Source organism: Sylvia atricapilla, chromosome 3 (genome assembly GCF_009819655.1).
Source record: "Sylvia atricapilla isolate bSylAtr1 chromosome 3, bSylAtr1.pri, whole genome shotgun sequence".
Taxonomy (NCBI): domain Eukaryota; kingdom Metazoa; phylum Chordata; class Aves; order Passeriformes; family Sylviidae; genus Sylvia; species Sylvia atricapilla.
Genome location: NC_089142.1, coordinates 90,522,501 through 90,536,686, shown reverse-complemented (window position 1 = coordinate 90,536,686; position 14,186 = coordinate 90,522,501). Strand labels below are relative to the sequence as shown.

Below are 14,186 nucleotides of genomic sequence, written 5' to 3'. Positions count from 1 at the left end.
CTGGGTTAAAAAGTGCTTGTGAGTAGCACTTGGCGTTGGGTATGGCTTGTTTACATTGCTGGAGGAGTGTGAGCCTCCATGTTGATACAGTAGCCTGGTTATGCTTTCACTGATACACCTTGCCTGACTCTCTGGCTTGATACACGGGTGTTCAGGTGTGTGTGCTTGTTTTGCTCATACTTTGAGGGCCTGCTATGTGTGTGATCCCTGTATCCTCGAGTTGAAAATGCTCTTGCTGAATGTGTGGACTCAGCTGAGGTCAGTGCTAAAGAGATGGTTGTACTGGAGCTGAGTATTTACACCACTTCATGGATTTGCAGCTTTCCTGCCCCAGCTCCTTTGCGTGTCCTTTTCCAGTACAGTTTATGTATTTAGTTTAATTGTACTGCGAGGGAACCCCCAAAGTTGTGCTACTGTAAGCTGCATTTCCAGTTTCCTCCAAGGTCCTATTCTGTTCTCATGAAGTTTTCCAGCTGAGGTGAGCCTGTAGTCTGGAGCTGAAGGGCTTTGCAGTCGTGGATGCCTGGGTGTGCTGCCTGCTGTCTTCCCAGAGGTTTGCTGGTGTACTTCCACATGGGTTCCAGAGAAGCTGTATCTTTGTAACTGCAGTTGGGCTTCACAGTGAGGCTCTAATGGTCAGTGATCGTGCCTCTTCATGCTGCATTAGGCATGTGGTAAATCTAATGGCTGGTGCTTTTTAGGGTAGATGTAGCAGCGTGAAAGTGTGTCATTCCTCTCTAAGTAGTGGCTGCAGAGCAGGCATAAGAGCCTCTTTGATAATGTAGTCACTGTTCAGAGAGCTGGCAGAATTCCTTGCAGTGGTTCTGCTGGAATAAGCTGCATCTGTACTTGAAAGGTTTTTTATTGTCTTATACCCAGTTCAGCATAGACATGGGGATTGCCTACAAAAACAAGTGCGTTTTTCTTTTTTATGGCAGAGGAAAAGCAGTGAACAATAATAAACTGTTCTAACATTCATTGTGACCTGCCACTGTTTCAGTTTGAAAGTCAGAGTGAGCCGTTTTGGGAAGGCCCTTGTCACATAAATGCATAAACACCAACCTGAACTGAGGTTTTTTCCAGGTCGTCATGTACTTAAATGGATGTGTGTATCTTTATTTTCAAATGTTAATTTGTTCCTGCTTTCACTGTGGGGAAAAAACCCCCAACTCCTCTTTTGGTATTATTTTTGCTTTATTTGAGAATTGTTGAAGTTTTAACAAAATAAAAATTAGCATCATTAACTAGCAAAGAGAGATTATTGAGTATTTTGTATTCCCTTCTTTTCTTGCACTAGTTTAAAAATGTTCTAGAGTTAACGGAATCCTAACGAAAAGACATAGGAAAAAAGCAGGCAAAACCTCTGTGAAAACATAACACATTAACCTTTCTCTCATTGAAGTTACTCAGAATGGGTGTTGAAGGGAAGAGAGGGAAGGTCTGGGGAGAAGGATTGAAATTTATTACAAGACACTGATTATTTTTATAAAGTCTGATCTTGTGCCTTGTCTCAGGTAGAGTTTGCAGTAGTTTTACTGTGAACTTGATCCAAGCATGGAATTTCAACCTCTGGTGTTGGAGCTTGAATTTATTGAGGTGAGTCAACTGCAGAAATTATCTTGGCCTGACTGACATTGGTGACAAAATCTCCATTGCATTCAGCAAGGCATTGGCTTCAAAAAGGACAGTATGGAAGCTTGGATTCAGCTGAAAACGGGCTGATTGATCATGGAGGATTTCAGCTGTTGATATGGACTGCAGTGCTGAAGTAATTACACATCTGCCAAATCATCCTAATCAATTTTCAGTAGATTTCCCAAACATAATAACTGAAAGGAGTATAAATGGCTTTTCAGCTAATTATTGGCAGTTGTTAGCAGCTACTAACTCATATGAACTATGCTTGTGGCAAGGTTTGGTATTTAAACTAGTATGGACTAGAGTGACAATGAAAAGAGTATTGATTTATTGGTTTATAAATCAACTGAGAAATGATGAGTTCATAAAGAAGTAGCATTCTGTGGCCACAGGATATTTTTTCAGAATCTTTGAAAACTGTGCACAGGATGAGAAGTATGACACTTGAGTATTCTTGCGTAGAAACAAGGTAAAACATCAGAGGGACTGACTCAACATTCCTTGAAGTATTGTTTTGCAGAAATAACATAGGCTAACAGTCTGCATGATAGGATACAGTAGTTTGTAGAAATGTTTAACAGCATCTGATATCTTTTGGGCAGGTGAATGTTTCCTTCCAATGGAACTCCTGACATCATGCCTCTTTTTGCCTCTTTTGAGTTGAAACTGGGACCTTTCAGAAGCTCATTGAATACGGAAATTCCTGAGAAATTCTGTATGTGGTGGAGAAGCTTGGAGAGCCCAAAATAGGCCATAGCATAGTAATGAGCAGTCACTGCTGGGGGAAAGGGGTGAGCCCAGCTTTTAGCCAGGGGAATCCCAGGGAATAGGGGAACATCCTGCCCTTCAGGCTGAGGTTACTCTGGATTTTCTCTGTGTGGTTTAAAATCTGTTTCCCAATGAAAATATTGCCAAGATTTTGGTATTGGTAAGAGCAGCTCTGGATGCAGTAGGAAAAATTTGTATTGAATAAGTTAGAAGTTGTGTGTGTGAGGGAAATTAGATTGTAGAAAGCCACACTGGGGGTTCACATGTGTGCTTGGCTGTAGCTGGATTAGCCTTTACTACTACACATGCTGTTAGCTGAGCTGCACATTTCCTTTTTTTTCTATATACTAAAACATCACTGTAGTTTTTGTAACTTTGATAAGTGACTGCATTTGGCAAGCTCAAATCAGTGGGTTTTTTTTAATGGTGTACTGAAGGGAAATGTAGGAGTTGGATAAACAGCCTGTTGTAGATTGTCTGTGTTTTAGTGTGTGGTTTTTATTTGCCCTTCTGTGTGTGGAGCTAGTATCTCAAAATTGTGTGAGGATCCTCTGCCTGTCCTGTTCATTGTTCATCTGCCAGATCTTAAAAGCCATGAAGAGACATAATATTGTGCCTAGCAATTCCTGGGAGGAAGCACTTCTTTGTTGTTGCTATTTTTCTGATTCCTGCATAGTTTCTATTTTTTACAGTAGTTTTTCTTAGAAAGGTTTTTCATCATTCTTTTGAAAATTACCATTTTTTTTTCTCATATTCTGTTGCATACAGATGTCTTTGAAATATTGATGATTAAATTCAGTTCCACAGCTAATTGCAAGCATTGTAAATTCATCTTAAAATATATTCACATTTAAATTCTTGGAATGAAAACTTATTTTTGTATATTTAGAAAGTTAGTGCTTGCATAATGCTCTGTGTTACTAGATTAGAATCCCTGATTTCTTACTTTGTTAACTCTTTTTTAGAGCACAGTTTCTGGTGGATTTTGCAGCAGTGTAGTAGTTGATTTTTTTTTATTACTCTGGGAAAGAGAATATTCATAAGGAGTAATTTCATATTGTAGAAGGTAAGTATAGCATAGTTAGTTTATAAGTGAGTACTTAAGTCCTTGTGTTTCCCAAAGTACATTTTAAGATTAATTTTGTTTCCTTACTCCTGTTGTCCTGAAATGACAGTTTTTGGCTAATTAGGGCTTTGGAGTGAGGTTTTAGTTTGCAATGAATTTTTCAGTATTTACTTCTTTTCCCTTGAGTACTATGTCATTATTCTACAGCATATGATTTTTTTACAGTAATGAGAGGGGGAAGTAGAAATACCTCTTAATATCAATTTTTGTATTCCATCCGCCTAAAAATGAATTTCTTGAAAACAGGGCTTGACATGGTGAGCAGCTCTTAAGTTGATTGTAAGATACAGTCTTGGTTACTTAAAAGAATTTGAAACTCACTTTGCAAGGTACTGGATTGTTCAAAAGTAGCATTGACTTGAAATTTAAGAATAAACTATATAGTAATAATGGTTTGAGTTTATACTCCTTTCATACAATTCTGTGTTGCGGAGAATGCAAATGAGGTCTGGTTGTTCCTGTGTAGGAGTTTCCTTCACTGAATCCGGGGCTGCCTGTTGGATAGGAACCCGAGAGGGAGCTGACAGGGGAAGGCAGGCAGTGGTTACAGCCCCTGAACTATCTGAAGTGCACACTGCTAAGGTGATATGTTATCCAATGGATAAGACAGCTCACGATTGAAAATCCCCCTAGTTCAGAAGCACACTGAGCAAAATATTGGCACTGTGGAAATTATTGAGAGTTGTGGTGGAAATCTGTGTGAGGGAAGGGCTTCAATTCTGGGCATTCGACCTCTGCAGTCGCTTAATGCTGCTGCAATCCTTTTGTGTAATTTTGCAAAGGATGGATTGGGTTAATAGAGTTATCTTTGCACATCTGTGCTCAGAAGGTTGTGAGGGATGAAAATGCCCCAAATTTGGTGTGGCAAATTCAGTTCATGACAGAACCATTGTCTGCAGCGACTGTAACAGTAACTAATTCCTTCTGGTTTTGTTGTGGTGGTGATTGTTGTTCCAGTGACAATGCATGTCTTCAGATATTCCAAAGTGAAGTTGCTATTACGATCGGGATTGTAGATTAAAATTCTGAATGGAGGATGACGAAGCAACAGAACAACTGAGAAGATTTGATAGGACAGGTTCATCTCTCTCATGAGAGAGATCTTGTCAGAATTCCTGCTGACAGGATGTGTACAAAGGCATACTGAAGTTGTGAGGATTAGTGGATGTATGTCATAACTCCAGCAGTAATTGCTGCAGGTGCTGTGTGTGTTACTGTGTGCAAGTTTGATTATCTCCCATTATAAAGGTTTAGCTATGGCAGTCATTACCTTGCGCTAAAGCATTGATTTCCAAAGGTCAATGTTCACTCTCAGGAGTCATGCTGCCAGTCAGGGATTGATCTCATGTATTTGCACAGAACTTTTAAGTCCTTATTTTTCCAACAGTTTTGCAGATAAATTCACTTATGTGTGACTTAAAAAGTTCTGATGTTCATTATATCACACTTTTGGAAATTAGTGATCTAAATGTTGCTCCTCTAAGCTATCCATTAGCTTGTGTTTTTTACAGAAAGTGAAAATAGTGGTTTATTGCTTTGTATCTGAAACAATCTATTAAAGCTACATGAAATCATAAGTGACTTTGAGAAAGGAACATAATTATTTTGTTACATTCTTTTGAATATAACTAGAGTAAATTTAAAATCATGTGTTTACAGCTTTTAGGATATGGATAGTATATTAAGTGTGTGTGTGAATAGTTGGGTTTCTTCTGGGCAGATCTGGTTTTAATGACACTGCAAGTTGTAGGTCCTGCATGTGTTGCATGATACTGTGGATTGTGTAGCATGTTGGTTAAAAATTTAGGCTGGTAAGGACCACTGGGGGTTACCTAACACTGCTCCCTGCTGTAAGCAGAGCAAGCTTCACAGTTAGAACAGGTTGGCCAGGGCCATTTGAGTTTTGAAAATTGCCAAAGAGGGTGATTCTATCTTCTTGCTTGAACATTCTTGTTTGTGAATTTTTTTCCTTGCATCCAGTTGGGGTTTTCTGTGTTAGATGTTTTCGTCCTTGCTTCTTGTCTTGCTGTCTGTTGATGAGAAAAGACCTGCTTGGCTCATCCTTGTGCCCCTTTTAGCAGGCTGCAGGTAGCGCCTGGGTTTGCCTTCTGTTGTCCAGGCTGAAGAAAGGCAGTTCCTTCATTTGACCACGGGATTTTACTTGCACTCTGTTGGACTCCTTCATGTTCTTTTGTATTTTTTTCAAGAGCTGTGTCTATGTGTGAAAGCCAAACAGATTTCAGCTGGGAGTTCACGAGTGCTGATAGAAAGGGAATAATAATCACTGCACTGGAGTGCTGCCTGCACTGTGCTGATGTGAGGGTGGTGGTTGGATTCACGTGTGCTACAGCCCCACGCTGCCTTCCCCTGTGTGTAACTGCCCATGTACCTCATTCCCTCTCGTGTGCTGGCTCTAGCACTGCTGTAGCCCTGTGACAAGCCAGAGCCAATCAAGAAGCTCATCCTAAGTTGAAACAGATCAATGTATTTTATCAGATCAGTTTTTTGTTCTAGATGACTCTTCAAAGCCTTGAGCTGACCCGGGGAAAGTGGATGAGAGGAGGGCAGGACTGCTCTATTCATCTTCTATTGCCCTTTGCTCTGTAGTAGGTCAGAGTGTTGAAATGAAGGCAGAGGCTTTAAGGCCAAGTAATAAGAGCCTCCCAGAGGATTGGATTGCATAGCTGCGATTTCCTTGTCAGTTTTATTACTTTGAACTTCTCTTATATTCTGTTTGGGAGCATGTGATAAAGGGCACTCTGGTTATTTCCCAGAAGGGATAGCAGGGCTTCTTGCACAAGTACATGTGATCCAAGTTGAAATACATGCTATATTCACCAGTGTGGTAGTAGAGATATGAAATAGAGCGGTAGGGTCTTTGCTAATAAGCTACAGGGAATATCTGTGCTGAGTTATGACTAATTAGTGAGGATTGCCCTTTGTAAATTACTTTGCTGCACCACCAGGGTTGAATTTGGCCTACTTATAAGCAGAGTTTTTGTGGCTTTTTTTCTTTTTTTGAAGACACTGTAGACCAGTATTGATAATGAGATATTTGCTAGGCTGCACTGTAACAGTGCTCCAACAGGTTGTGTGACTCTTCCCAAAGTGTGTTTTGGATTTCCCCAGCTCTCTCTAGTGTGGGCTCTTGGCAGGGCTCTGGATGCATTGATGGGCCCCAATGGCCCAGCCAGGCCTCACTTAGAGCCTTCACTGGCTGAAGTCTCCAAAGACTGGTCCAAATATAGAAGTGAGTCAGTGTCTAAGGGTCTGGGCCAGCGATCTCCAAATGTGTTTGATTGCACAGCCCTGTTGGTAAGATTTTTAAGCATGCACCCTCAATGTATGTATCTTAATTTGCACACACAAGTATATGTGTGCTCATTAAAATTTCATATGCTAGTGAAGTTTTAATGTTTTCTTCTTGCACCGCACTGGATTTTCTTGCACACCCCCCGCTTTGAAATCCACTGGTCTAGGCTTTGTAAGCCTTCAACACACTCATTGGGGCAGGTTTTATTTTCAAACTCTCATGGCTTAAATGGGTTTGTACCCATTTAATACATCACTCATTCCTTTGGCCCACTGTATGTTAACAAACAGTGAGGAGAACAGAAAACTGGAAAAGATAGTTGGCAAGAAAAGTGACAAGCTTTTCCCATCATTTGTGCCGTAGAAAAGGCTCTAGGAAAATTCCTCAGGATGGATTTGCGTTTGTTAACACACTTTAAATGATCATCTGTGTCAAGGTCACTCGTTGCTCAGATTCCCCTTTTTGGAGTGGACTGAATGGCTACTTTTGGGTGTGCAGGTACTCTGTTTGCTGCTGCCTCTGTTGCTCTCCTGAAATTAACAGGGCTCTAATCCTTTGGTAATCCCTGTTGAAAATAGGCCTTAGTTAAAAAGATTTAAACCTGCAGTGTCCTGGTTTTGGCTGGGATAGAGTTGATTTTCTTCCTAGTGGCTGGAAGAGTGCTGTGTTTTGGCTGTAGGATGAGACTAACACACTGATGTTTCATTTGTTGCAAAGCAGTGCTTGCACCAAGCCAAGGCCTTTTCAGCTTCTCATACTGCCCTGCCAGTATGGGGGCTCACTTGTATTTGCAAGTGGTAATAAACACAGGGACCAGGACCAGAGGGACCTGCTTCCAGCTGAGTGGAGGAAGGTGACTGCCACGTTTGACTGCCAGGTTTATTGGACTGTAGATTTGGCACATGAAAGCCACAGGGCATACAGGACTCATTTCCACAGCGACCTCATAGACACCTAGGCCAAAAAGCTGGGTACATCATCTTGCCTTTCATACATCAGCCTCTGGGAAAATCAAACAGTACAATGGACTGTTAAAGGCCACTCTGAGAGCAGGGGATACTGGAACATTCAGACATTGGGATATCCCTTTAGCAAAGATGTTGTTTGGCAACATCTGGTTAGTTAACACTAGGGGATCTGCTAAATAGGCTGGCCCTGCCCAGTCAAAACCTTCACACGCTGTGGAAGGGGATAAAGTTTCTACAGTGCACACAGACAATTACATTGTGGAAGGCAGTCTGGTTTGTTCCTGTCTTGGGCAAAGGCAGACCAATCCATGGGATTGCTCAAGGACCTGGGAGCACTCAGTAGGTAATGCAGAAGGATGAGGAAGTCTGATAGATACTCAAGGGGATTTGAGTAAACCATTAACTCATATAAAGAATAACCAATGAGGATGTTAATTGCTGTATAATACTCTATGTCTTCACTGGTCTGGTTGCTTTATGCCATAACAATGGTATTGCAGTAAGAGTTACTCAGATTAAGGAAGAATGAGTGCTAATTAGACTGAGCAAAGTGCAGTGACAATAGAATCAGACTTCAGCATGTTACAATCCCAGTAGCACTTACCATCTCTTTCACTTTGAAGGGCTCGTAGGACAGGTGGAACCCAAAGTCCTGGACTAAATGAACTCAGTGGCCATCTTAGAGGGATGGCCCATAGATTATGGGCCTGTGTGTATGCATGTATGTCAAAAGACAGGGAAAGTGGTTGTGATTATGCAGGATGCATTGGGACCTGGGCATGGTGAGGTTGGTATAAAATAAGGGGTGGATATTGTCTTGGTTTTGACTGGGATAGAGTTAATTTTCTTTCTAGTAGCTGTATTTTGGATTTAGGATGAGAATAATGTTGATAACACACTGATGGTTTCAGTTGTTGCTGAGCGGTGTTTGCACCAAGTCGAGGACTTTCCAGCTTCTCACAGTAACCACCAGTGAGGAGGCTGGAGGTGTGAAAGATCAGACCCTAGCTGGCCAAAGGGATGTCCCATATCATATGGCATCATGTGGAACAATACAACTTTACTATCTGTCGTAAACTTGTAGGAGTTTACAGTATGTTGTGTAGATTTGTCTTGTATCATGTTCAGATAGTAAGGCCAAGTGTATATTCAGTAATGGGTGTGGTAGTGAAGATTATGTATTACCATTAGGATTACCATTTTCTCAGACCAGAATTTTCATTCATTTTATTTTCCTTCTGATCATTCTATGCAAATTTTGAAGAATTCAGTGAACTTAACAAATTTATCTCGATTTGTGTTTGTTGTTTTAATACCTCCAGGAGTATTAATTGAAGGTAGTTCTGTGATGTCACTTCAACCCTTATTATAATAAAATCACAGAGAATATTCGGTTATGCAAAGCAAAGACGTTCTATGGTGTTTAAACAATGCTGTCAGTACTGCCATAGTCACATGGGTTGGGATATTCAAAAGTAGGTTTGCAGTGTGAGAACAAGGATAATTTTGATTTTCTGTGAATGTTTGCTTTTGGTTAGCTAGGAGACTTTGGAACCTTGTTCTTGAGACATGGGTATGTTTTCAGCAGTTAGAGGAAGTAACAGCTTTCTGTAAGTAGTGCTATCAGTACAGTTAAAGCAGAATGCTGATTGCTTATTAATTTGTTCTTAGTAATGCACATTTACATTTAAACTTCATGACATCATACTGTGTCATGCCATTTGCTTGAATTGCAATACCAGTGCTCAAACTGATGGCTCAATGCAGGAGTAAGTAGTTGGAACACTGAATCGTGGGAGGAATTGCTTTTCTTAAGATGCCTAATCATCTCGTGAATGTTGATTTTTTTTGTCAACATTGAAGTAGTTCTCTGTAGCTGTGCTTTGTTTTTCTGTCCTCCCTGAGAGGTCCTGCTGAATGATTCTCACACTGACACGCACTCCATTCATGCTTCACCCTCCCTGTAAGCTAAAGCACAGAGACAGAAAAAATCCAAGTAAAATTCTGCAGTATAGAGGACACGGTACCCTCTGCTAGTCTACAATATAAGCTATTTTCAGAACCAGTGGCATATAGAAAAAAATCAGGAAGGAGGTCACAGAATCACAGGACAGGCAAGGTAGGGATGAATATCTGGAGATCGTGTCCTGCTCAGAGCAGGCTGCTCAGGGTCAGAGCAGGAGGGTCAAGGCTGCAGTCCAGCTGTGTCCTGGCTATCTCTGAGGATGGAGACTCCATAACCTGGCTGAAAACCTTGTGCCGGTGTTTGGTTACCCTCAGAGTTTTAACAAAGGAAAGTTTTTTCTTTTATCTGCATAGACTTTTTGGTTTGTTGTGTTTTGATTTGTGCCCCTTGCCTCCTTTTCATTCCCTGGATACCACTGAGAAACGTTTGGGTCAGTATTCTTAAAACTCTCCCACCAGGTATTTTATGCACAAGATGAAGATGCCCCCAGGGTTTTCTGTTCCTCAGGCAGAACAGTCCTGGTGCTCTCCGTCTCTTGTATAGGCATTTCAGTCCCTTCACTGCTTTAATCATTCGGGAGATCAGGATGAGGAATGATTCATGAGGATCTCTGGTCAGGAAGAGTAAGTTTCTATTTAGCAGGAAATAGGAGAGAGAACAGAATGAATTAAAGCCAAAATCATGTTAAAACTTTTGAATAATAAGTGTGACAGCACAATTTTTAAGGGAAGTTGAGAAAAAACCAAGCACAGAATGCAATGATCAATTTGATGTGAGTAGAAAATACTGTAAAGATGAGATTGGATAATTTAAAGGAATCCATGGGACCAAGAGGTTTTGGAAACCTCTAATATCAGTTGATGATTGAACTGGTGGATTAGATGGAATGGTCCTGACAGTTACTGACAAGAACGGGGGATGACATTCTGAGATGAATAAGGAGAGCTCAGGAGATGCAAACAGAAGCTTTGAAGGAGCAGCAGTTGTGGAGGGGAAGTGAGTGTGAGAGGTTTTGGTGCAGCAGTCGCTGATGGAGTAGGCAGTGTGTGAGGAGTTGGTGGGTGTGACATCGTGAGGCTGGAAATGCTCTGCATTGGATACTTGCCCTCAGGTTGGGCAGTGCACATAAATTTCTCCCTCTCCATTGTTAAAAGGACTGTCAGAACTCTGTACTGTTAAACACAAGTTTAAATGCACTCCTGAATATTGCTGAGGAGAAACTAGACGTGGCCACATGGTCACTTAGCTATTGCTAAGCAGGGTCTTTTAGAAAATAGTGTTTCTTTTAATGCTTAGTCAAGTCTTGACTATAGTTTTGGTTCTAGATTGTAGCAGCATTCTCATGACACTGACCTAAGTTTATTTACCTTTTCGACTGCTCAGAATTACAGCCACTGATTTGTAACAGACTTTGTGGGCTCTGTAGTGTTTGGTTATTCCCTCACTGGGATTCGCTGGGAATAAATTCCTATAGAAGCATTTTAATTGAAGTTTTAGATTGTATTAAGTGTAAAAAATATTAAGTTAATATTTTTACTACTTTAAGTCATAAAAGTTCTTTTTAATCAGTTTGGTTAATCGTTTGTCTTTCTCTGATTTACAATTCTAAAAGCCCCCTGGATGGTAAAACATTGCATGGGATTTTGTAAATCTTTGCATGTGCCTGAATTTGGTTTTGAGATGCATGTCAAATATACATCCTCTCCTTCTTTATTCTAGTTGTCATGGATGATGATGATGATGAATCCTGTCTCCTTGATCTTATTGGGTAAGTTTTCTGTAAAAATTACTGCAGAAAAGTTTGGAATAATAATTTTGCAAAATCATCTTCTAGAAGGGGATTCTGTCTCGGTATTTTCTAAAGATGATGTGACTTGCAGTGAAATGAGCAGATGTGCTTTGTGTCTGCCATGTGGAGATGTGTGGATTGCAAAGCCTTCAATCCTCATGAATGCTGGTTGCCAGTCCACTTGCTGGCATTCTCCTCAGGAGAGGCTAAGGAATGTGTGTTCATGGAGAATGGATTCTCTTCTTAGGTAGTGGTAGTGCCAGGTCAGTGTTGATGCATGTTACTAGGAATGTTACTACAAACTTCACTGCAAGTAGCTTTTTTTAAATCAAAACCCCAAAGATCTCAGTTTTTTTGAGTACTAGAACTTGATAATTTATTAATACTATGCTTGTCTTTTAGGGGAAAAGTAATTTATTTTCTTAATTATAAATACTTAAAGATTTACTATCTACTAACAATACACATTTGAATCTAAATGTTAGAAAAAAAGAATAACACTACTGTTGTATATTCACAACAAACAAGAATTTTGGTCAAAGATACTTGATTTTAATAAAAATGGGGATTTTTTTTATAATTCTATGTGGCAATCTCCAAAAATAATTTGGATGGCTGAATCACGAGCGAGTTTTGTGTGGATTGTGTATATGACAAGTGGCCTTCCTTTGGTTACCATTTGTGTCAATATTGAAGAACAGATAATATGTTATAAATGCATATGAAACAGAGAAAAGAATTGAGCTTTTCCTGCCCAGTACTTTGTTCAAAGTCTGCTAGAAACTAGACTGACATCAGTCTCATAGTAACTGCTAAAAGATCGTTCCCAGTTCATACAAGAAATTTTTTACTGTCTGAAGTGTAGAAAATAAATAGGCTTTTTACCTTTTTCACATGCCTGAAAACTTCCAGTGGAAACAGTGAGAGCTTTAACTTCAGAAAGACCAAAACAACTCCCCAGTGGCTGTGGTAGTTTGAGGGTTGCTCTGGCTGCTGTAGCAAAAGCAGTGCCAGTAGAGGGTCGGTTACATTCTGTGGAGTCACTGTTGTGCAAGGTTACTGATTGTGGCCATATGAAAACACTTCCTGCTTGGAGCATAAAGATGATCATGGGACAATTAAGTGCTCTGTCATAAGCATGAATCATGAAGATCCTGCTGCAAGATCACAGGTGGTCCAGAAAATGAAGTGCTCTCTATACAGATGAGTGTTTGTGTGAAAAATTACAGTCTTCTTGCTGCTGCTGGCAGCAATTATTGTCTTAAGTATCTAGAAGAATGGAAAACATTTTTTTTTCATCTGATTTGTGATTTGGTAAGTGCCATTTAAAATTCCTTCCATACTGAAGACAGTATTTAAGGTGATGAAGTGTTTTTAATTTTTAATTGCATTTTTCACTATTGAAAGACAGTGAGGGTAATTAGTATTAAGTACCCTGGTTATTTTACTGATAAAATAATAGAACCCTATATGAGTTAATGAGTTCTGTGCTCCTTAATTTTGAAATTCAGTGAAATCTACTAAGAAAGTTACATTTTTATTTTAAAATACACGTAACCACTTCGATATTGTAAGCATAATAGTACAATAAAGTCACTACCAAGTACTGTCTAACATGTCTTTTGTAAACTCATGAACACAGTTTGTTTTTTAAAAGAAAAAAAAGAAAAAAAAGAGGAGAAGAGGTGTGTTTGCCCTTTTAGAAAGAGTGGTGTGAACCTGAAAGAACTTTGACTTTATGCCTCTTTATTTTCTAGGACTATCAAGCAAGGAGGAGACATTTTTAGTTATTGCTTTTTTACATGATTATCTCCTGTTTCTGAGAAATGTTTTATTATTACTTGTTAATCAATAAACATGTTTTAAAATCAAAGAAATCCATGTCAGTTTACTCTTTATGCTAAGGAAAATGCTGTATAAATGTTGAATTAGAATAATGCCATATAATACAGCCTTTTATTCTTTTTACTTAGTCTATATGTACAGCTAAATCAATGTATTTGTCTGAATTTCTGACATAAATTCTGTCAGACTACATTTTTAATATGAGTTTTATTTAGTGCTAGTGCTAAGTTAATTAAATAATCTTATGAATTTCAGTGTAAGTCAATTATTTCTATGGTTGGTTTCACTTGGAAAAGGTGCCACTTTTTCTTCGTGAGGGGACTGTTACTCTGCCAATCATAAATTTTTATTAACTTGTGTCAAAGATGACAGTGGACCTATCAGAGGATCAGGTTTGTAAATACCCTATTTAATGCTAGTTAAACAAGGCATTACAGTTTAGCTGTAGAAGAGGTGGTACCTGTCTTAGTTCTCACATTATTTGGTGGTAGTATATTCCTTAGGTTTTGTACTGTGTGCTGTCATAAAACACCATGTTTTTCAAGAGAATATGAGTATCACCCTAATAAGGGGAAATACAGTAGAGTGCAACTAAAATTTTGTGATCAGCATAGTTTGTTTGCTTGAAGTGCCTTGCTACAATGGCAGCAGATATGATCAGCGTTTGGAAGTTGTGCTGATACAGAAACAGATCCCCAGATGATATGAACTTCCAGCTTTGCGTTGCATTCAATGAAAGATGTGTTTTTACTAGAAACTTGAGTTTCTAGTAA

General features: G+C 39.5%; 1 protein-coding gene across 7 annotated transcripts in view; it reads left to right on the top strand.

Annotated features, from left to right (window-relative positions):
* The window catches only part of BICRAL (BICRA like chromatin remodeling complex associated protein), a 46,705-nt gene that overhangs the window by 13,415 nt on the left and 19,104 nt on the right, over nucleotides 1–14,186 (top strand). For all 7 annotated transcript variants that reach the window (XR_010743287.1, XM_066316122.1, XM_066316124.1 and 4 more), the window contains exon 2: nucleotides 11,499–11,547. Coding sequence is in view for 6 of the 7 variants with exons in the window: in XM_066316122.1 (XP_066172219.1) it covers nucleotides 11,504–11,547 (44 nt within the window). In the remaining variant the exon portion in view is untranslated. The remainder of the gene's footprint in view (nucleotides 1–11,498; nucleotides 11,548–14,186) is intronic.